A 23,159-nucleotide genomic window follows, 5' to 3' on the forward strand; every position below is an offset into this window, starting at 1 on the left:
TGGATAATGACCCTGTATGTGTAAAAGCTTGAGTTCACATAAACATTTGTCATATTACTGAATATTACATATTATCAGTATACAAATTCTTTAATACATATTTTTGTTTGTATATAAATCAAATTTCTATCATTGCATCTAGTTTCTGTGGCAACAAGAGTTTGCTGATCAGTATCTTTTGTTGCTTCAGAGTGGTCTATTCTTTAGCTCTTTATTTTGTTTATAATCTTATACCTATTTTCAAGCATATGAGAAACAGTTTGGTCTAGTGCAGGGGTAGGCAACCTCGGCTCTTTTATGACTCATGGACTTCAACTCCCAGAATTCCTGAGCCAGCTTGGCTGGCTCAGGAATTCTGGGAGTTGAAGTCCATGAGTCATAAAAGAGCCGAGGTTGCCTACCCCTGGTCTAGTGGTTAAGACACCAGGCTAGAAAGCTGAAGACCATGAGTAACAGTCCCACTTTAGCCATGAAAGCCAGCTGAGTGACCTTGGGCCAGTCACTCATTTTGAGCCCAACTCACTTCACAGCGTTATTGTTGTGTGGAAAATAGGATGGTATGTTGTATATGTTTGCCACCTTGAGTTATTTCTACAAATAATAAAGATGGGATACAAATAAATATGCACACAGAGGTTATATTTTTATCAAGTTTTGAGAGAAATATTGTCTCAAGCTAAGCTAAGGACGGTATGTTGTATGTGTTTGCCACCTTGTTATTTCTACAAATAATAAAGATGGGATACAAATAAATATGCACACACAGCTTATATTTTGTCTCAAGTTAATTTTTCTCCTTAAAAATTTGTTTTCACTTAAAGGGGCAAAGGTTGGTATTCTGTCTTCATGAATTGCTTCACAAGTGCCTCAGTCAACGGAATCCAGTGGGAACTCGATGCCCGTCCACACCTTGTTACAACAGCTGGACCACCAATCAAGATAGCTGTTTCATAGAAATGGTTATCAATGTATGGCAGAGTGTGTTAGGTGTGAACACGCCTGAACAGTTTCAGAATATATTTGAGCAGCTGAGGATTCTTGAGTACCCTCCTGCTACTAGCAATACACCTCCCAAGCAGGTAATTAGTTTATGACCTTCGTGAGTATAATTTTCTAATGGTAGTTTGTAGTGATTAAACCACAAAGTAATTATATTGGATTCACAACAGTTCCTGAAAAATTCAAAGTCTGTCTAGAATCATAGAATTTTACATTTGAGCAGAGGATAAAATCAACTAAACCAACCATGGGAGGTGACTGTCTAGCCTCCTTTTAAAAGCCTCCAAAAATAAAGAACCCAGAAACTTTATAAAGTAGACGGCTTCAATTATTTTACAGATCTTTATCTTCTGTTTCCACTCCCAAGTATACATGGCTATGAAATATATTTCAACATATTCCCCATAGTTTCCCCTTAAGATACCTGAACAGAGGTAACATGTCTTCCTTACTGTTGTCTTTTTTTTCTTACTAAACATGCCAGTTTCATCTGCCCTATCCTATAGGTTTTTTTCCTCAAGTTCCTGACAACAATTCATTTATTTTAGTTGTCTCACTCAAGCTCCCTTTGTAACAAATAACACATTAAAAATGTTATAATAGAAACTAGCTGATAATTGCCCTTAGGTTTTTGCTGTTCCATCTACTCCCATGAACTGAGATCTTTAAAATCTGTCTTTATTTTTCTTTCTTTTTCTAGCTGGTGTTCCACATTTCCCATGAGTTGACATTAGCATCTCTTAGCCTTCAGATGTCTTCCTGGGAGGAAACTGTGAAAGCTACCTTAAGAGCTGTGATGCGCAGTTATGACGCTGGAAACTTCAGTCTTATGCAAGATATATGCAACCTCTGCTTCCCTACAGGTGATGGCTAATTTTTACTTGGTCTCCGTATTTCCATAGGTCCAAGAGGATACCCTCCAATTTTCATAGTCTCTTGGTTGGTAGGAGGCATCAGTATGGTAGCTTTTCTAAGTAATTTTCCCCCCTACTACTGAGGTGTGAAAAAATTCTTTGAGTTACTTTGTTAAATGGGAAAAATAAAATGAGTTCAGAAGGCCCAGAAGGTAACAAGAAACATAATTATGGATTTATTGATGTCTAGATCACTGGGTTGTGGGTCCCAACTACCTAGAGTGCTGTTTTCCTCAGAGGCTACCAGATGGCAGCAAAAGAGTTGTTATATTGTACAATTGTTATGAGAACAGGAGATTCCGAGGACTACTTAATAGCACTCCTTTCACGGCACAGAGCTTTTTTTTTCCTTTTTGGTAAGAATTCTGACCAACTCCTGATCTAGCTAGAACATTTTTCCTCCACTTTTTAATAGTTCATTTTGAGAGAAAACCATCATTCTGCTTTTTGAGAAGAGGTGAAGATTCAACTCACATCGTTGTCATTCTTTAAACAAGTCCAATGAGACATCTCATTTTCTACCTGCAGGCAGGAATGCATAATAACATAAGACTAGTATGGCTAGATACTTCTTGGGTCATGAGTAGAAAAGAGAGATGCACCCCCCCCTTCCCACCCACCCCCACTCTGTAGTTTTCCTGCCAGCATGCTGCCCCCAACCCAAAGGAAATGTTTGAAACTTCGTGATCAATAGGCCTTCAGGAACCTTCCGCCATGAATGTACCCAAACCCTTTCTAAAGCCATTCCTGTTATGCCTGCCATTTCTTGTAGTAATGAATTTCACAGGAGATTTCAGGTAGTCCTCAACTTACAAGCACAATTGAGCCCAAACTTTTTGTTGCTAAGTGAGACATTTAAATGAATTTTGCCCGATTTTACCACCTTTCTTCCCACCGTTTTTAAGTGAACCACTGGAGCTGTTAGGTTAGTGACACGGTTAAGTGAATCTGGCTTCCCCATTGACTTTCCTTGTCAAAAGGTCGCAAAAGGGGGTCACGTGGCTCCGAGAACCTGCAGCCCTCATGAATATGAATCAGTTGCCAAGCACCTGAATTTGGATCATGTGACCGTGGGGATGTTGCAGTGGTCGTTACTGTAAGAAACGGGTCATAAATCACTTTTTTCAGTGTCATGGTAACTTTGAATGGTCGCTAAATGAACTGTTAAGAACTACCTGTATATTTTTAGTATCTCGATCTATTTTAGAGACTAAAACTTTATACTCTGATCTGTTTTCCTTATAGTGGCAAAAAATTTATAACAGTGCAATTCTAAACATTGGGTTTTGGAGAAAGATTGAAAAGCACAACATTCCCAGTTATGTTTTGTCTTGTTCAGTAGGCTGCGATCGTGTGAGAGACCAGCTGGACAGCAGAAATCCTGAGAGCGTGGCAGCTTTCAGAAGTTTGGAAGCATTTGTGGCTTATGGACAGCTATACAACTTGTGGTGGAACTCCCCTGAGAAGGCTGGCTTAGAATCCCTGAAACAACCCTCTGAAGCTTATTCTCCTGCTACTCTTGAACCGAGGAGTAACAGCATTAATACATTGTGTTTGACTGAAGAAACTGTAATCAGGCCCACCAAGGCTGAAGATCCTTTTGACGTGGATTCCAGAGGAGTTGCCTCAGAAACTGATTTAGCGGACCATTTAAGCTTTTTAGAAGACAGACAGATGAAACTGAGGGCATGTAGGGTGCTCCTTTCAGAAGAGCACGCTGAAGTCCAGAGTTTACAGAGGGACGTTGCTAGAGTTCAACAATTTTTTGCAGAAATGATTCATGAGCATCAGAAAACCAACTTCCATCAAAGTGCTGAGGGGCAGGAATTGGAGGCTAAGTCTGCAATAAACCAGAATCTGAAGTAAGATTTGCCAAATAATTTCTGTAGGAAGGATAGCATGTAAGCTAATCATGTTCAAAAGCAGCAGCTCACTGTGTTGGATTTGACTCATACCTTATATAACTTAGAGCGCATTAGCTTTAGGCATGGCTGATATTCCTTATTTATTTATCCATTCATCCATCCATCCCTTTACCGTAGGGTGAACTTAACTGAGATAAATATAGGGAATATGCATTAATGAGCAGCGTGGTAACCTAGTGGTGAAGACGCTCACCTCCCATTTGGAATCCTAGGTAGCGGCAGATGTTTCTCTCCTAGGGCGCAAAGAAAAAATAACAGCTGCAAACTCCACATGGTGTCAGGAAGGGCATTCAGCCAGTAAATGCTCAACTCTTATCAGTTGCCCTGATTCTCCCTCTAAATTAAGGGATACAGAACTTTTTAAATCGGACCTTGCCATAGCAGAGGAATAATGCTAGGAAGATGTTAATATTAATGGTTGATTCCTGAACTGCTGCGGTCCTGAACTCATACGTTTTCAAGGGGAGCTTTAGCTTTATATATGTACTATTCTAACTCCCGAAAAAGTCTCTAAAATTCTAAATCTTTATCAAAAAGCTTTAGAGAACATACAAGTGCACAATTTCAAACATAACCTTAACATTTGGATTGCTTCTGTAGGATTTGTTATAAACAGTTTTGAAAGTAACTTGTCTATATGACAGAACTATTTAATTTATATAAATATAAATCTCTTTACAGCAAAGAACAAAGGAAGGAACCAGTTTCTCTGCCAGATCTGACAAAGCAACTTGCAGAAACAAATCAGAAACTAGCAGAATTTCCAGAAAGCATGAAGGTAAGACCTAGATTCTTCTTCAGCAGTGTTTTCTCTGCTTGCCATTTAAAAGTTGCTTATTGATAGTGACAATCTGACTAGGAAAAGCGACAAGAATTTAGAAGAGGTCTGAATCCAAAATGATTGAACTGAATGATTAAAAGTTTGTTGCAGAATGGTGTTTCTGGTTCTTTTTTACATTCAGACAAAAGACATCCATTATGTTATGTTCCTCCAAGCTCTTTCTCCAGAGGGAAAATCTGTGGTTTACGAGCCTTCCCATTCCACTCGTAACTTGAAAACTCCGAGTAAATCTTATACCTCAGAATGAGATCACTCGCTCGTTAAGAGGCATGCGGTTCGTTAAGTGAATATGAGGTATCTCAGGGTAGGAAAGGCCATGGAGGGCCTAGTGATAGAACAGTCCCCCAAGGCCTCCCCGACCCACTAAGATACCTCCTCATGCTTCCCCCCTTCCTACTGCGCCGGACTTACCTTGAAAAGATCCATCTCCCCTCTGCCACAGTTCCTGCTTCTGTGTTCCTCCGGATGCTGGATCGGGGCACTGGAGGCCTTTTCCAGGCCGCTGCTGCCCAGATCTGAGGCCAGGGGACGCTTCCGCAGCCCTCCAGCGGTCCGTTTCCAGGCAGCAGCAGCCTGGAAAAGGCCTCTGACATACCGATCCAGCATATATTTATTTATTTATTTAATTTATTTTTATTCCATTTATATCCCGCCCTTCTCCGAAGACTCAGGGCGGCTTACAAGCTTAGCAGTAGCCTTCATTCTATGTATATGCCTGCTTGTTAGGGTTTTTTCACACACACACACCCAAGCGGCATTATTACAAAGTCAGCTTAATTGCCCCCAACAATCTGGGTCCTCATTTTACCTACCTGGGAAGGATGGAAGGCTGAGTCAACCTTGAGCCTGGTGGGACTCGAACCTGCACTAATTGCAGGCAGCTGGTGTTACTTAAGGAGGCATTAGCCCACTGCTCCACCAAGGCAGGTGGAAGCATTCCCCGGCTTTCCTTCCGTTCTCTGTTGCAGAGAACAAAGGCCTAAAGTACCATGAGATCATGTGAGATCAGTAGCATCAGATCTCGCCCCACTGATCTCACGTGATTTTGCATTACTTTAGTCCTCCATTCTCTGCGAACACACCAAAGGCCTGGAGCAGCCAAGAAAGCGAAGGATCTCGATCTTTGCAGGATGAATATTGAAGGCCTGGTACCTAGGGTGACTTGGAGCGGGGGTGGGGAGAGAAGGAATAACCAGGGTGAATGTTGCAGTGCCACTGCGGTCGCTTGTAAGGGTGAACGACTGCTGTGGTGCTGCAATATTAGTAATTTCGGGACTTGCTCGTAAGCACTGGGGGGGGTGCTCATCGCGTAACTTCGAATGAGCGTTAAGTGAAATAACTTGGGGATTACCTGTATTCTGCAATTAGCAAAGATCTAGCTTGTAGGAAGCAATGTGCTTGCACATTGTAAAATGAAAAATAACTTCCAACTCAAATGAGTAGTAGTATAATTGAACAGGGACGCGGTGGCTCAGTGGGTTAGGACGCTGAGCTTGTCGATCAGATGGTCGGCAGTTTGGCAGGTCGAATCCCAAGTGCCGCATAACAGAGTGAGAGCCTGTTACTCATCCCAGCTTCTGCCAACCTAGCAGTTTGAAAGCATGTAAAAATACAAATAGAAAAATAGGGACCACGACGGTGGGAAGGTAACAGCGTTCCCTGCACCCTTGGTGTCTAGCCATGCCGGCCACATGACCACGGAGTCGTCCTCGGACAAATGCTGGCTCTTCGGCTTTGAAATGGAGATGAACACTGGCCCCTAGAGTCGGAAACGGCTAGCACGCATGTGCAGGAGAACCTTTACCTTTATAATTGAACACTCTTAGAATAGACAGGTGTGATAACTTTCTAATTTTAAATAACTGATGGGGATGATGTGTTTCACTAATTCTAATTTGATCACTATTGATAACTATTTTTAAATTGTTAGAATTGATGCCGTTTGAATGGCATAAGGCTAATTTTAATTATTTTTACTCATATATGTTAAGTATGTTACAGCATTACTAATTTAAACATGAACTGAAGAATAATATACCTAACTTAGAGGTCTACTTTTATTTATTTATTTATTTATAGGATTCCCCTTTCCCTGATGTATTAGAATGCTGCCTTATTGTGCTTCACATGGGTGCACAGTGCCAAGAGGATCTGATTCCAGAATTACAAGAGCAGTCATTAAATCTACTTAGGAAATATGGAAGAAATCACATATATAAAGAAGCTTCCAAGAAATTCTTTATATGAAATTCTTATATTTTTCTTCTCAGGGTTAAGGATGGTTATGAAATATGTTTCATTCTGGAATGAATGATTAGAGGACTACTGTTATACAGTCATACTGGACAATTATTGAGTGTAATAAAATAATGTGGAAAAAATAAATACCTACTTTTTAAAAGCACTACCAAATTTTTTTCTACTTCAAAAGGAAGCTGCATTGCACCTAATAAACATGCTATATGAACTATCTGGTTATTTTTTTATTTTATTTTAATCCCATTTATATATATGTCTCCTTTTAAAAGATAGGTGCTCTATGAATATCTTCTAAACACACACACACATTCTAAACCCATTGAAATACTCTTCCTGATCTAAAATTCTTCCAGTTTATGAAGAGAGACTCATATTTAAAATTATGTGAGATCTGAAGATATTAGTAGCATAGTGCATCATCTAATATATGGAAGTCCCCAGGTTAAATACATCTGACTGAGGGACAACCTACACCAGGGGTGTCAAACTCAATTTCATTGAAGGCTGCATCAGCATTGCGGTTGCCCTCGGGGGGGGGGGTATGGCCTGGGTGGGCGTGGCCTACTGGGTGGGCGTGGCTGGAGTGTGTATGGCCTACTGGGTGGGTGTGGCCAGCTCTACATCGTTCGCATCAAGGGTGCCTATGGGGACCTGGGCAGGAGTGGGACAGATCTGAGGGTCTCTGGCAGAAGGAGGGTCTCTGGGCCAGGGCCAAGGCAGTGGGGGCTGTTCCCTCACTGTTTCCAGAATGGCTTTGTGGGCCACATGAAACCGCTTCGTGGGCCGGATCCGGCCCCCGGGCCTTGTGTTTGACATGTCTGACCTACACTTATGAATAGGTACACACTTATAAAAATGGTGCACAGCATTGCTCTTCCTTGAATTGATGAACTGCTGAAGCTACACAATGTTTTGATGAACCACTGAAGTTGCAAATTTTTAATATACAGCCTATTTTCAGAGGTTCGTAAAAATAATGCATGGCTTCCAGTGGTTTGCCAACTCAAAGAGCAATGTCATCCACCAATTTTAGTAGTAGGCAGCCTGTTTGTAAGTACAGTACAGGTAGTCCTCAACATGACAATTGAGCCCAAATTTTTGTTGCTAAAATGACAGTTGTGAGTTTTGTCCCATTTTCCGAAAATGGAAAACGGTCATAAGTCACTTTTTTCCAGTGCAGTTGTAACTTGGGTCACTAAACGAACTATTGTAAGTCGAAGACTATCTGTATGAATTCTGACTTGCATACAGATTAAAGATAAAGGCAGGAACAAGACTTCCTGTATATTGCTTGCAACAGTATTTAAGGTATCTTCTTGTACATAAAGAGAAAGAAGAAAACTCATGTTGAGATGAAAAGGCTTTTAGAGTAGAATTAGTAATTGTTATAATTTGAATTGTGCTAAAAACCTCACTTTTAAAGTTATAAAATTTGCATCTGAGTTTTTATCTCTATCTAGTGACTAAGTTCCTTTTGCTGACAGTTCTTTTGACACAAAAACAATTATCATTTTTTTAAAAAAAATATATAACTCCAAGTCTCATGCTTTAAGAAAAGTCTTTATTTTACAAAATTAAGAACCAATTATATATACAGATGCATTTAACAGCAGCTTGTAATACTTTACATAATGGGGAGTTAAAATTTCACACTGTCAAGATCCCCTCCACCCCAAACAGGATTTTGTTTTCAGGATGATGACATTTGCAAAACTATTAAATGAACTTTTAGTCTACATCTATTGAACAATCTAGGGTTCCTCTTCAAAGTAGTATAAAATGGTAATCTAAAAGTTTTAATAGCCCATTATTACTAGATATATGTGATTTTACTCAATTACTGAGCATCCTATTCACAGAAGGGTTAAAGTATTTCACTCAACATGAAACTGTTTTTGGTCCCAATTATTACTGCAATCTCAAGCATGCTGACAGATTTATCCTATTCTAAAGTTATTAAGATGAAAATTGCCAATATGATATCATGGCCCAGCAAGCTAAAGGAAGGAAGAACTAGTGATAATACCATCCAGGACCACCATCATGGTGACTTCTAGCATATAGTTACATTATGTTCATGCAGTCTCCACCACCAGGGCTGAATGGATCACTTTCACAGACTGACACAAAAGATAAAAACTAGCAGAGGGCTTAGAAATGCATCACCCTCACAGAGAGCAAAATAAATTTTAAAATAAGCTGTCAAAACTAAATCTGCAAGCGCATGAGAGAACTTCAGCTCTGCTGAAAATTCTGAAAGAACTACTTGCAAATTCAGTAAAGTTTAAAATAAAGAGTTATATACATAGTATGTAGCTCGAGTCTGATTTTTTTTACATACAAGACAAACTCTCCAGCCATTATGAAATCACTTAATTGGAATCTACCAAGATTCAAAGAAAAGATCCTTTTTCCTCTTCAAAAAAACACTCGTGCTTTCGCCATTTCTTGGAAAGATGTGAAACAGTTTCAAGAAGGAATTTTACCTCTGTGGACCCACGTTAATATCCTAAAGTAGCAATCTGTCACTGGGGCATATTGTTGATAATAGCCAAAATACTCATTTTCTCTTGGGCTGTTTCTACATCTTCGGTCTGTTTCTGAGCTACTCCTGTGCCAAGGCCATATAGTCTCCCACAATACTTTGCATCATCAATTGTATCCTCAAAGAACAACTAGGAAAAAATATATAAGTGGTTATACATTTCATCTAACACATTTTGGGGTATATCTTTAGATTTAAAACAGTCATTTCAACAGCAGCTGACACTTGCATAACCCAAAGAAATTAAAAATAGTGTATTATTGCAAAAGATGTTGAAGAGGGTCAAGAACAAGCCAGATTTGGAAAGAGACCAAATGAGCCTACCTCTTTCATTCTGAAGAATGCCATCCCTGTAAGTAAAGAATCTGACCCCGCTTGGTGCTGCCGGCCAATACGCTGTAAATCTAGCTGGTCAGCAACTTCCTGAAGCCCTCCCTGCAATAAAGGAAGAAGACTGAAACACAACAGTCAATGTTCCATCTGACCTATTTTGACTGGTTAATGGGAGCTACAGAAGGTAGCAGACTAGAATTTTAAAGGCATTTTGAAATTGCCAACACTACACTTTGAACTTGTATATATAATTAATCTCCAGCAATAATTTGGTGGTTACTAATGATTGTTTTGAATAAGCAATGCTCCTGAAAGTGTATGACTTTTATATTTTTGTAACTGGGGAGTTCTATGTACTGCCCAGAATACATTTTTGTGAGATAGACGGTCATATAAATGTGATTGATAAATTCTTGCCAAGCAATTATATGGTGCCATAAATACAAAAGTTGGATCCTGCTTTCCCAAGTGGCATTTAATTTTCAGAGAATTTGTAACTATAGTAAAATTAAAAGCAACTGTTGAATAAAGCCCTCATGCATTTAATAAATATATAATTTATGTTAATTATACTACCTTTTAAATTATATCTACAACAATTCCTTGTTTTCTTTTACACTTCATGATTTGCAATTAACAATGATAAAATGTACCTTCAGGTTTTTGCAGCTCTTCATCAAATACTTAACATCATATATAGATGGAAAGAAAAGGTTCAGAATATGAAAGAACTCGTGTTCTTCTTCTGGAAGTCTAGAATCTGTCAGCAGTTTCACCATATAGCCAAAGTCATAGCCACTGTTGAAGTAATAGTACAATGGCACATGTTAGCTAACAGCAACATGACTAGATACAGCAGAATTTACTATTATGATCTATTTTAATTCAATCTTTTCCAGTTCAGCTTATAACTAATGACAGTGGAAACTGAACTGGAGATAGCTCCTCAGCAAGTAGAATTAGTGGAAGATACAAATGAATGCTGAGAACAAAAAGTACTTGTTCAATGCACCACAATTATTACAGGGATTTAGTAAGAACAAATTGGGTGGAAAATGTAACAAAACAGAAGGGGGGGAAGCTGGAACTCATATAATCTGAGTCATATGTTCAATTCCAGCAACAAAAAAAGACCTGAAAGTTGATACATGCAAAAAGTAAAATAAGCTGAACCAGTAAAATATTAATTGCCTTCATCATTTGATATTTACTAGATTTGGGGATAGGTGAGATTCATTATGGAACAGTTTAAAATGTTGATAAAATAACAAACACTTCTACAAAAACACCATTCACAATGAAACAACCCGAGAAGGCTAAAAATTTCCAAAAGTTTGGAGGCAAAGCACTGATGATCTACAAACCATTAAATATTTAGAATTGCAATTTTTCTGCCACTCAGGATCATTCTCAGATTCATATACACCAACTGTACACCAAGGCCATTCGCCAAATCGTTCACTTTTTTTCCCCCAAACAATTCCAACATACAATACCCGTTTTATGCTGGATCAAATGACGAAGGCAAATATATTGACATATTGGAAAAAAAACAGACTAACCTATGAAATGAAAGCCATTTGACACTGTCACTGAGCACTACACCAGAGGTCATTAGAAGTTCTGCAAAATGTAAAGTATCAATTCCTTCTTCCTCATGTTTCTGAAACTGTAATCCTGAGCTTGCAAGGAGGTCTATTGAATCCTGAGAATACATATCTTCCCTAATGAGAAAGACAAATAAATGTTAAAACTAGTTTGATTTTTCCTAAACAATCACTGGATATCATTTATGTTACTAAATCAAAATTCATTATTTACCATGACATGGTTTAGGTAAGTTTGTGGAACCCTTCTGTCCAACACAGAAAAATGGCCTGTTGTATTTGAAATCACAGGTTATTTTCAAAAATATTATATTACAAAGTAACACATCTTTTAAAGAGATTAACAGCTTCTACTGTGCAGATTTTGAAATAGAATAAAGTAAATAAAAGAATACAAGAATACAATTCTTTTACAAGAGAATGGAAAACTGACAAAAATATCTTGGTTCTCTGTGGCTACAACTCAAGTTAGAGAAACTATTCTGCCAGTTATTCAGACTTACGTAAGATTGAACTTGAAATTAAACTGCCAGGTGTTGATTCCTACAGGATATTCTCCTTTTTCATTTGTGAAGGTCAGGCCTAACTGAATAATTTTAAGCAGGTCAACATTACATCGGAGCAGTTGATACTGATAATCGATAGAACTGCGGAATTCACCAATTGGTCGAACAACAACCCCAGGAAATTCTGTGTCCTATAAAGAAGCATAAGAAAACATTAAACCCAAGCAACAATAAAATCTGGATATTATTTCTGTAGAAATATCATGGTTTTACAAATATACGATTATTCATAATTGATACTTTAATATGTATTAAACTAAAAGAAAAATATGAATATTTTTGCAGAATCTTGATTTTAGTAATTTAAGATATTAAAAATGCAAGTAGTAAAATAGGGACCACGACGGTGGGAAGGTAACAGCGTTCCGTGCGCCTTTGGCGTCTAGTCATGCCAGCCACAAAACAGAGATGAGCACCAGCCCCTAGAGTTGGAAACGACTAGCATGCATGTGCGGGGGAACCTTTACCTTTACCTTAAATACTGATATTATTTATTTAAACCTAGAAAGGTTTTTGTATTTTTTATTTTATTACCTCTGTACTATAAAAAAGATCAGAAGTCATTTTTGTTATACGGTATATTCATTTGATGTATTTTTTGTCACTTTATACTATAATTTGTCTTGTTATTCCCTTACCCTTTTTCCTTTAATGTTACTTTCCCAAAAGGAATGTATACGCATGGTATATCCATGGGTCCCTTATTTACCACAGACATTTCTTCAGTAACCCAGTCTCACTGCATTCAACTTATTTTACTGAGATCGTGCAATTGCTTTAAAGGCAATAAGGAATAGTTTATTCATGTGTTGAAATATTTCTGATGAATTTGGAACAAAGTGTTTTAAGGTTTAGGCTTACAATATTTTTGCATACATTTTATGTGTTTCAGAAAAGCATATATGCTAGTAACACAGAATAAAAACAAATGGAAGAATAATTAATCCAGAATTTATTGATGTAATATGTCAGAACTCATTCTGATACAATGGTACCTTAGAACTCAACTCCTTTGAAACACATTGAAGTTGCTACACAACACATTTTGACATGGAAATTTTTGGCCCAGTACTCACCGCTTGTTTGGTATTCAACGCACAAGCTAGAACTTGTCATGTCGGCTGCCTTGTGACTCACTACATTACTCCTTATGGAGAAAAATTGTTTGGTACTTATCATTTTTGGTACTCATCACACCTCCTGGAACCAATTTAACAATGAGTACTGAGGTACCACTGTATAAAATTGATTTGTCTGATAATGGCAAATCTATGTAATCCTGCACTAAAAACATAAAAGTCAAATAGGCAAGATTATACAAGTAAGATTTACACAATGAAACCCAGAATGTTACCACAGAAACTTCAAATATATCAATGTTTATACAAAAATCTACTTTTAAATTAAATAGGGATTATACAGTAATAGTATTAGGAACTAATGCAAAATTTGCAGATTTGAATTCCATAACTCGCTTAAATGAAATATTTAATAGAACTAAAATGTTGAAAGATGTTTCTTTAAAATATCAAGTGGTTTCCAGACTGAACACACTGATTTAAACTAGAATAATTTTACTTACTTAAAAATATTATGCCAGAATAAAAGCTGTACAGAAAGCATAAATTTACCATCGCAATGTAGCTGTAGCTGAGAACAATTTCCCGAATTTTTCTCATCTCTTCTTCTAGATTGTTTGCCCATACTTCACAGATCACTTGACTATTTTCAGCAAGTGCTGCTGGCATCTTGAAGGATTTGTATACAATTAAATGGAAAACCGGTGTTCTCAAATTATCTAACAATTGTTGATAAAGAAAAAAGACAATATAAATATCCAGTACTGAGAAGAATATCACACTCAGCAACACTTAGGATGAAAAAATAAGTCCTTAACAATGCAAGTATTAGATTGCTCTAAGCATCAAATAAGTAAATATAAAAAAGAGCAATGAATTATGATGAAAACATATAAAGACTTCTATATATAATTATCCCAAAAGACAAAACAAGGATATGAGAAAAATATTTGAAATGTAACTGATTTACTATAACCTTCCCCTCATTTTGAGGGGTAAGTATAAGGTCTTAGACTCTAGGTTTATTTTAAAACTTTGCACCACAACATTTAAATTGCAACAGGGGCAGATAGGAGAAATAATGGTGTCTACCAATCCCAAAGTGAGGAATAAAGCAGTAAACAACCATATTTATTTTATTTTTTATTACATTTATATCCCGCCCTTCTCCGAAGACTCAGGGCGGCTTACAAGCTTAGCAGTAGCCTTCATTCTATGTATATGCCTGCTTGTTAGGGCTTTCACACACACCCCAAGCGGCATTATTACAAAGTCAGCTTAATTGCCCCCAACAATCTGGGTCCTCATTTTACCTACCTCGGAAGGATGGAAGGCTGAGTCAACCTTGAGCCTGGTGGGATGCGAACCTGCACTAATTGCAGGCAGCTGGTCTTACTTAAGGAGGCATTAGCCCTCTGCTCCACCAAGGCTCCTATAATATGTTATGAAGCAAAATGTTTAGGCAACAAGGGTAGTAAATCACTTGTTAGCATAACTCAACAAAAACAATTGTGTTAATCTGAGCTGATCCAGGGAATGCCCAATAAATCTGGTGCCCAATTTCTCTGAGGGATGTATGAGTGGTAGAAGCCTACTTCATCCCCCCAAATAAGGGAGAGCCCTTCTGACAATGTTGGACAGCAATATGTTTGTGTCTGATATAAAAGACAGGATCAGAAAAATAATTTTCTTTTACCATCAAGAATTCCTGTTTAAAAACACCTCTCAAAAGCTAATAGCTATCCAGAATAAATGGAGCAAGGCAAAAATTCTTGTCAAAAACCCTCAGCTGCCTGGACAAGAATCACTTCCACAACAAAAGGGCAAGTAGGATCTGGATGGCAAAGAGGAACTGGGAGGCAAAAGCCTGTTTTAACAGAAAAGCTGACCAAGAATTACTCTTGAAAAGGACTCACTTCTCAGTCAGAGCCTTTAACATTCTTCTGCAAGCTGCAAAATCGGATACTAAGTACTGATGAAAGTTAAACATTATGGAAAGCTTTGCCAGCACAAGTGAACTCTCTTTGGCAGCCCCCTCATAAAGCTGCAAGATCCTAAAACAGATAGATCTACAACACATTTCTCATCTAAAGCTTAAGCTGTGTTGGCAAAGCTGTTGAAACACAGTCTGGACATGTTGATGTGGGAAGTTGAATCTAAATAGATAATGAAACTAGAGTCCAAACTATTACAAAAAAATTCTCATCTTTAAAATCTAACAAACATTGAAGAACCATTTACCAAACCATAAGGCATGACTGTGGACTTAAAATATTCCAAGCACATAACAAAAATAATGTATTTAAGCTCCTCCTTAGTGTAGATCATGTGATAAGATCCCCTGAGTTCCAAATTGATAAAAATTTGGGGGGGGGGGAGGCAGCAGACATAACAAAAATTCAGAAGGCAGAAGCTCACTAATAGTTAAAAGTTCAAAATTTGAAATTGTGGGCCACTATCATAGACATTTTAATTCTTAAAAACAATGCTACTGAGCCAATATGAAAAAATATATTTAGCAAGCATTTTCTCTATGCATTTATTTAAAAAAGCCAATTCTTCTGAAGATATCAAATATTGGTTTTGAGCATAAATCCATGCTTCGGAGAGGTTAATCTTTGGTCATAAGATGTTTGCATTCGCCTGTCTACTCAGGTTTACAAAATCAAGTATTCTGTATTCCAAAGAGATCCAAAAACTCCAGGAAATTTCTAGAAGCCTGCCACTCTTGACAAATTAGTCTTCAATAGACACATAAGTTAAAGGTAAAGGTTCCCCCGCACATGCGTGCTAGTCGTTTCCAACTCTAGGGGCCGGTGCTCATCTCCGTTTCAAAGCCGAAGAGACAGCGCTTGTCCGAGGACGTCTCTGTGGTCATGTGGCCGGCATGACTAGACGCCAAAGGCGCACAGAACGCTGTTGCCTTCCCACCGGAGTGGTCCCTATTTTTCTACTTGCATTTTTACGTGCTTTCGAACTGCTAGGTTGGCAGAAGCTGGGACAAGTAACAGGCGCTCACTCTGTTACGCGGCACTCGGGATTCGACCCGCCAAACTGCCGACCTTCTGATCTACAAGCTCAGCGTCCTAACCCACTGAGCCACCATGTCCCTTAATAGACACATAGACATTAACAATATATATGCAAACAATCCACTAGCCCAAAAGGAACAAAAAGACCCAAGCGCCTCTCTACCAGCAATCAGTAGCGGATCAGCCTAAATTAACTCCAAGATTAACATCAGACCAACAATCAAGTAAACAATGCCCCAATCAAGAAACTGCCAAAGAAGCCCCACAGTAAACAGCCCTACCAAAGAATCTTTAAGACCGCTCCCATCAACACTGACAGGGCAAGCCACTATAGAACAGGGGTCTTCAAACTTGGCCCTTTTATGACTTGTGGACTTCAACTCCCAGAATTCCTCAGTCAGCGTGCCTGGCTGAGGAATTCTGGGAGTTTTATTTTTATTTTTTTATTTTATTTTTTATTTTATTTTTATTTTTTTATTTTAATCCCATTTATATCCCGCCCTTCTCCGAAGACTCAGGGCGGCTTACAATTTAAGCACAAACCAATGTGCTTAGTTGAAGTCCACGAGTCATAAAAGGGCCAAGTTTGAAGACCCCTGCCCTAGAATATAAACTGACAGCAAACAGCACTTCTTGCTAGCACTGATGATGTTTACCTAGTTTTGCTAATGAAACCTCTGCAAGAAAACAAGCAAGCTCAGACAGCACCAAGAACCAGACGATAAATGTTTTAACTGGAAGAAACTACGGTAAGTGGCTGGGGTTAATCTTTAAATTTTAAATAACATGGAGCCTGAGTATCAGGGAGAAGACTCATTTGGGAGATGTCCCCTCCGTAAGAATGTCACGCATCCGATAGGAAAGGGCCTTGCCCGTATTGCTCCCAAGGCATCAGAATACAACTTCTCCAGAGGTGCCTCTCAACATTAAATTACGAAGTTATTTTATTTTCATTCCACCCACTTACTTCCTCTCTAGGGCGACTTACAGAGTAGGAAAAGATAAAGCGAAGGAATTCAAACGTTAAAAAGCCCCGCAGATTGAAATTTTAAGAAATGAAAAGAACAAACGTGCACCTTTCCTCGGCGCCGCTTTTATCTTAAAATTTTCATTTTCAGCATTTGCCTTAATTTTGTTCCTCTTATGCTCCAAAGAGCGCACGAAAAGAGCCTGTAAACTGAGTAAACGAATAAAAGGCGTGTCTGTTTCTCCTCAGACGTTGCGTTTATCCCGTTAAAAACGCGCACGCGCACGCGCGCACGCAGGGGGGGGCAACCTTTTCTCCCCCTCCCAAGCATTTCATCTCCTATCGCTGAGCGAGTCCGCACAAGCAGACTGCCCGACGCACCCGGCAAAGCTTTTAGGGCCACAAGGCTCAACCACGAAGCTTGCTTCTTCTAGGCCAGGGGTAGGCAACCTCGGCTTTTATGACTCGTGGACTTCAACTCCCAGAATTCCTGAGCCAGCCAAGCTGGCTCAGGAATTCTGGGAGTTGAAGTCCACGAGTCATAAAAGAGCCGAGGTTGCCTTACACCCGTTCTAGGCCAACGTGACTGGGCTCAGGTAAACTCCGCCTCTCCAAAGATCGGCCCAGTTCCCTGCCCCTGCGTACGTCTCCGTGGCCAGCCTCTCTCCTTCTTCTCTTTGCAGGAGTCATCCAGGGAAGGGAAAGAGAGCGGGGCATTCAACCAGAGGCCGCGCTCTTGAAGGATCAGCGTTACTGCCGTAACTACCGTATCTCTCCCCCGCCCGCCATCACCTCAGCCAGTGACGCGTCCGATGGAAACACGGCCCTGTGAGGCCTTTTGTTGATTTCTCCTCAAGCAAGGCGGCATTCGCCAGGCCGTTACGTTTCCGTCTTTCAAAACGGAGCCTTCCATTTTAATGCGTTAACTCAAAGAGGACCACCTGGCTTCTGAATTTCTGCCCTGCTTTGGCTGAAGCTTTCGAGGGCTCAGCAGGGTAGGAGGGCAGCCGCGGCGAACCGGTTCGCGGGGACGACGGGCTCGCTCCCCTCAGCAGCCCTCCCCCCCCCCCTCCCGCTGCCTCTGGGAAGGCGACTACGAGAGCGAGCAAACCGAAACGCCTTCCTCATAAAGACCCAGGACATCCGGTCTGCAAACAAAAGATCTGCTCCGCCCCGGGACTCTCAGGCCCTCCCGCCCTGCCTTGAGCCTTTTTTCTCCGGGCCTGCGCTCGAAAAGGAAGCCCCCGCGCGCGCCGCCTCACCGGGAGCGCAGCAAGAACCGAGCGCCGGACCGTTATCGCTCTTTCCCGCCGCCTTCGTTGGTCTCAGTTAGAAGCCGCTCTAGCCTGGCCCTTTTACATGACTCAATGGTTTGAGTGTGTGTGTGTGGGGGGGGGAAATGTTCCCCGCTTTCCACCTTCCCTGCACGCATGCGCTTTGCTTAAGAGCCTACTGACCCCTTTTCAGGCAAGAAAACTTCCGGTCGCCTCGGAAGATCCCGGAAAGACGAAAAGGCTACGGTATTGCTCATGCGCGTGGCCAGCGTGGCCTCTCAGCGACTACTGCGCAAACTGTTCTGACTTGTGTTTATTAACCAGTGAAAAGCGCCAAGTATGGTCACGTTTGCATGTTGCGTGAGTCTCGTATACGGCGATGCAAAGCTAGTAGAGCTTTGCACTCAGTCGACCTCGAGTTTTGCTAACGCGTGCCTGGTAACCGTAAACTAGTACGCCACAGCAATGAAGGCAGTCTGCTTCGCATTCCGGAAATCCATAGAAGTGAACGGTGGCCTCTTCTATTATATTAAGGCAGCAGATAAATGCACAAGATCTATTTAATTGCGCGGAGGCATATCTCGGGGAAGAGAGGGTTGTGCTCTGTTCGCGTATTAAACACACTTGCAACTGGATTCCGTATCCAGCTATCGTTCCATGTTTCCTTAATTGTAAACCCTGGTAACTTAAAAGTCTGTTTGCAACTCTGACTTAGGAACAAATCCTATCTAGGCTAGAAGTAATTGCATAGAATTATGTCAGCCCTGAAAGCCAATTTGGTATGGCGGTTAAGGCATCAAGTTAAAAGGTTCAAGCCCTGGCTTTATCAGCGGGGCGATTTTGGGCCAGTCACTCTGTTAGCTCTGCGAAGCAGGCAGTGGCAATGCACTTCTGAAAAATCTGAAAGCATGCAAAAAAGTTATCAACCGTACTATGAAAGAAGCCCTTTTGGAAATCTGATGGACTTTATTTCAGGTTCCTGGAAATTCTGTTGTTAGCTGCAAAGTCGTGTCCGACCCATCGCGACCCCATGGACAATGTTCCTCCAGGCCTTCCTGCCCTCTACCATCTTCTGGAGTCCATTTAAGCTCATGCCTACTGCTTCAGTGACTCCATCCAGCCACCTCATTCTCTGTCATCCCCTTCTTCTATTGCCCTCAGTCTTTCCCAGCATTAGGCTCTTCTCCAGTGAGTCCTTCCTTCTCATTAGGTGGCCAAAGTATTAGCTTCAGGATCTGGCCTTCTAAAGAGCAGTCAGGGTTGATCTCCTCTAGGACTGACCGGTTTGATCGCCTTGCAGTCCAAGGGACTCGCAGGAGTCTTCTCCAGCACCATAGTTCAAAGGCCTCAATTCTTTGGCGCTCAGCCTTTCTTATGGTCCAACTTTCACAGCCATACATTGCAACTGGGAAGACCATAGCCTTGACTATATGCACTTTTGCTGACAGGGTGATGTCTCTGCTTTTTAGTGTGCTGTCTAGATTTGCCATGGCTTTCCTCCCCAGGAGCAAGCATCTCTTTAATTTCTTGGCTACAGTCCCCGTCTACGGTGATCTTGGAGCCCAGGAAAATAAAATATGTCACTACTTCCCCATCTATTTGCCAGGAATTGAGAGGGCCCGATGTCATGATCTTGGTTTTCTTAATGTTAAGTTTCAAGCCAACTTTTGCACTCTTCTTCTTCACCTGCAACAAGAGGCTCTTTAGTTCTTCACTTTCTGCCATTAGAGTAGTATCATCTGCATATCTTAGGTTGTTGATATTTCTCCCGGCAATCTTAATTCCAACTTTTGATTCATCTAGCCCTGCCTTTCTCATGATATGCTCTGCATATAAGTTAAACAGGCAAGGTGACAGTATACAGCCTTGCCAGACTCCTTTCCCAATTTTGAACCAATCAGTGGTTCCGTGTCCAGTTCTCACTGCTGCTTCTTGACCCGCATGGAAATTCTAGCCATTAATTAATAAAGGGAAGGACGAGTAGGTTGTAGATTAAATGGAGAGAGGGGTTATATACTTACAGTGAATTCAGAAAATATTCAGACCCCCTTCACTTTTGTCAATTTTGTTATGCTGCAGCCTGATTCTATAGTTGTTGAAATTCATTTTTTTCTCATTAATCTACACTAGGTGAAAACAATTTTAGAAAGGTCTGTAAATTTATTAAAAAGAAAAAAACTGAAACATCACATTGGCATAAATTCAGGCCCCTTGCAACAATACTTAAAATTTAGCTCAGATACTTCCCATTTCTTTTGATCTTTGCTGACGTGTTTCTACACCTTGATTGGAGTTGACCTGTGGTAAATTGTTTGGATATAATGTTGAGACTTTGGAAAAAGTGTAAAGAAGAGCAACTAAGATGATTAAAGTCCTGGAGACTAAAACATATGAAGAATGGTTGCAGGATTTGGGAATGGCCAGTCTAGAGAAAATAAACAGTTGGGGGGGGAGACATGATACTGGTATTCCAGTATTTGAGGCTGCCACAAGAAGGAGGAGGAGGTCCATTTATTTCCAAAGAAACAGAAGGCAAGACAGGAAATAATGGATGGAAACTAGTCAAGGAGAGAAGCAGCCTGGAATTAAGGAGAAACTTCCTAACAGTGAGGACAATTAACCAGTGGAACAGCTTGCCTTCAGACGTTGTAGGTGCTTCATCACTCAAGGTTGTTAAGAAGAGACTGGACAACCATTTGTCTGAAATGATATAGGGACTCTTGCTTGAGCTGGGGGGTAGATTAGAAGACCTCCAAGGTCCCTTCCAGTTCTATTCTGATTGATTGATTTGGAAAGGCACACTTCTCTATAGAAGGCCTCACAGCTGACTACATACTGTAACAGAGCAAAAACCATGAGGTCAAAGGAACTACCCGCAGAGCTCAGAGATAGGATTATTGCAAGGCAACAGATCTGGGGAAGGCTACAATAAAATTTCTACTGCACTGAAAGTTCCTAAGAACACTATGGCCTCCATAACTCTCAAATGGAAGAAGTTGATACAACCAGGATTCTTCCAATAGCTGGTCACCCAGTCAAACTGAGCAATTGGGGAAGAAGGGCCTTAGTAAGAAAGGTAACCATGAACCCAATGGTCACTCTTATGAGCTCCAGATCCTGTGTGGAGATGGGACACAGTTCCAGAAAGAGAACCATCACTGCAGCTCTCTACCATTCTGGGTTATACGGCAGAGTGACTAGATGGAAGCCTCTTCTGAGTGCAAAACACATGAAAGCCCACTTGGAGTTTCAAAAAAAAAAACCATGCAAAGGAGTCTCAGACTCAGAGGAACAAGATTCTCTGATAAAATCAAGATTGAACTGTTTGGCCTCAATTCTAAATGTTATGTCTGGAAGAAACCAGGCACTGTTCACAACCTGCCCCATATCATCCCAACAGTGAAGCGTGGTGGCAGCATCATGCTATAAGGATGTTTTTTAGCAGCAGGGACTGGGAGACTGGTCAGGGTTGGGGGAAAGCTGACTGGAGCAAAGTACAGGGATATCCTCAATGAAATCCGTTCCACAGAGCTCAGGATCTCAGACTGGGCCAAAGGTTCCCTTTCCAACATGACAACTATCCTAAGCACACAGGCAAGACAACACAGGAGTGGCTTAGGGACAACTCTGTGAATGCCCAGCCAGAGCACTGACTTGAACGCTATTGAACATCTCTGGAGGAACTTGACAGTGGCTGTCCACAGAGGGTCACTATCCAATCTGAGTGAGAGTGAGGATTTGTAAGGAAGAATGGCAGAAAATGCCCCAATCCAGGTGTGCAAAGCTTGTTGCTTCATATCCAAAAAGACTCGTGGCAGTAATTGCTGCCAAAGGTGCTTCAACAAAGTACTGAGTGAAAGGTCTGAGTACTTACACCAATGTCATATTTCATTTTTATTTTTAATAAATTTACACACATTTCTAAAATTGTTTTCATTTTATCATTATGGGGCAGAGTGTAGATTAATGAGAAAAAAATAAATTTCAAGAACTGCAGAATCAGACTGCAGCATAACAAAATTGACAAAAGTGCGGGGAGTCTGAACACTTTCTGAATGCATTGTACATTGTTAGGTATTTCTGTTCATTTTTACTGGACCTTTGCTGGTTAATGAGAGCTAAGTTTAATTTCAATAAACTTAGAGAGACCTTGGGAAGGATTCCATGGATGAGAATCCTCAAGGGGAAAACAACCCAAGAAGCTTGGGAAATTTTGAAAAGTGAGATAATAAAGGCCCAGTCTAGCACAATACCAACAAAGAGGGAAATAATAGCTCTCAAAATAAACCAGCATGGCTGCATAAAGAACTCTCTGATAAATTGAAAGCTAAAAGGGACAAATATAAGAAGTGGAGGGGCACATAACTAAGTCAGAATATCAGCAAATAGCCCGAGCCTGCAAAGACGAAGTGAGGAAAACTAAGGCTCAAAATGAACTAATACTTGCGACCAAAGTCAAAAATAACAAAAAAAGCTTCTTTCAACATATAAAAAACAAGAATAAAGTTAAGGAAATGATTGGTCCATTAGTGGGTGAAAGTGGCAAGAAGGTGACAAGCAACAGGGAGAAAGCAGAACTCTAACTCATTTTTTGCATCTGTCTTTACACAAAGGGAAAAAACAGACCAACCTATCAAAAATAGTGCCATAAAAAACAGAATAAAAACACAAGTTAAGATAGGCAAGAAAATGGTAAGTGAGCACCTGTCCAGCCTAGACGAGTTCAAATCACAGGACCAGATGGATTACACCCCAAGGTTCTCAAGGAACTAGCAGATGTGATCTCAGAACCACTGAACTATATTTTTCAAAGATCCT

The 23,159-nt window shown here is 40.3% G+C and overlaps 2 protein-coding genes across 8 annotated transcripts in view; one reads left to right on the forward strand and one right to left on the reverse strand.

The window, feature by feature from the left end:
- Positions 1 to 7,141, forward strand: part of GEMIN5 (gem nuclear organelle associated protein 5) — a 35,538-nt gene extending 28,397 nt beyond the window's left edge. The window contains exons 24-28 of one of the 2 annotated variants that reach the window (XM_083355723.1): positions 822 to 1,079; positions 1,700 to 1,862; positions 3,253 to 3,775; positions 4,520 to 4,616; positions 6,759 to 7,141. In XM_083355723.1, coding sequence (XP_083211849.1) covers positions 822 to 1,079; positions 1,700 to 1,862; positions 3,253 to 3,775; positions 4,520 to 4,616; positions 6,759 to 6,926 — 1,209 coding nt within the window. In that variant the 3' untranslated portion in view covers positions 6,927 to 7,141. The remainder of the gene's footprint in view (positions 1 to 821; positions 1,080 to 1,699; positions 1,863 to 3,252; positions 3,776 to 4,519; positions 4,617 to 6,758) is intronic. The other variant, XM_083355724.1, reaches the window with a different exon arrangement.
- A 1,338-nt stretch (positions 7,142 to 8,479) lies between these two features.
- Positions 8,480 to 19,374, reverse strand: CNOT8 (CCR4-NOT transcription complex subunit 8). 6 transcript variants are annotated; one of them, XM_083353561.1, is made up of 8 exons: positions 17,633 to 18,321; positions 17,177 to 17,531; positions 13,621 to 13,787; positions 11,927 to 12,120; positions 11,379 to 11,540; positions 10,470 to 10,614; positions 9,808 to 9,918; positions 8,480 to 9,613 (listed from the first exon to the last, which is right to left on the reverse strand). In XM_083353561.1, exons 3-8 carry the CDS (start codon positions 13,735 to 13,737, stop codon positions 9,464 to 9,466), a joined length of 879 nt encoding a protein of 292 aa, XP_083209687.1. In that variant the 5' UTR covers positions 13,738 to 13,787; positions 17,177 to 17,531; positions 17,633 to 18,321; the 3' UTR covers positions 8,480 to 9,463. The 6 variants fall into 6 exon arrangements, with proteins under 6 accessions (XP_083209687.1, XP_083209689.1, XP_083209685.1 ...); XM_083353563.1 differs by lacking the exons at positions 17,177 to 17,531; positions 17,633 to 18,321 and adding an exon at positions 18,525 to 19,374; XM_083353559.1 differs by lacking the exons at positions 17,177 to 17,531; positions 17,633 to 18,321 and adding an exon at positions 18,330 to 18,508.
- Between the last annotated feature and the right edge of the window lie 3,785 nt (positions 19,375 to 23,159).

This window comes from Vipera ursinii (genome assembly GCF_947247035.1).
Source record: "Vipera ursinii genome assembly, chromosome: 2".
Classification (NCBI taxonomy): Eukaryota; Metazoa; Chordata; class Lepidosauria; order Squamata; family Viperidae; genus Vipera; species Vipera ursinii.

What these genes read in the sequence shown, in the direction of transcription:
- CNOT8 (XM_083353563.1), bottom strand. Translation starts at nt 13,737, where the DNA reads ATGCCAGCAGCACTTGCTGAAAATAGTCAAGTGATCTGTGAAGTATGG. An exon ending in AATTTCAAGTTCAATCTTAC is followed by an intron (nt 11,541 to 11,926) that starts GTAAGTCTGAAT and finishes CTTTCTCATTAG; the next exon opens with GGAAGATATGTATTCTCAGG. An exon ending in CATTCTTCAGAATGAAAGAG is followed by an intron (nt 9,614 to 9,807) that starts GTAGGCTCATTT and finishes ATTTTTTCCTAG; the next exon opens with TTGTTCTTTGAGGATACAAT.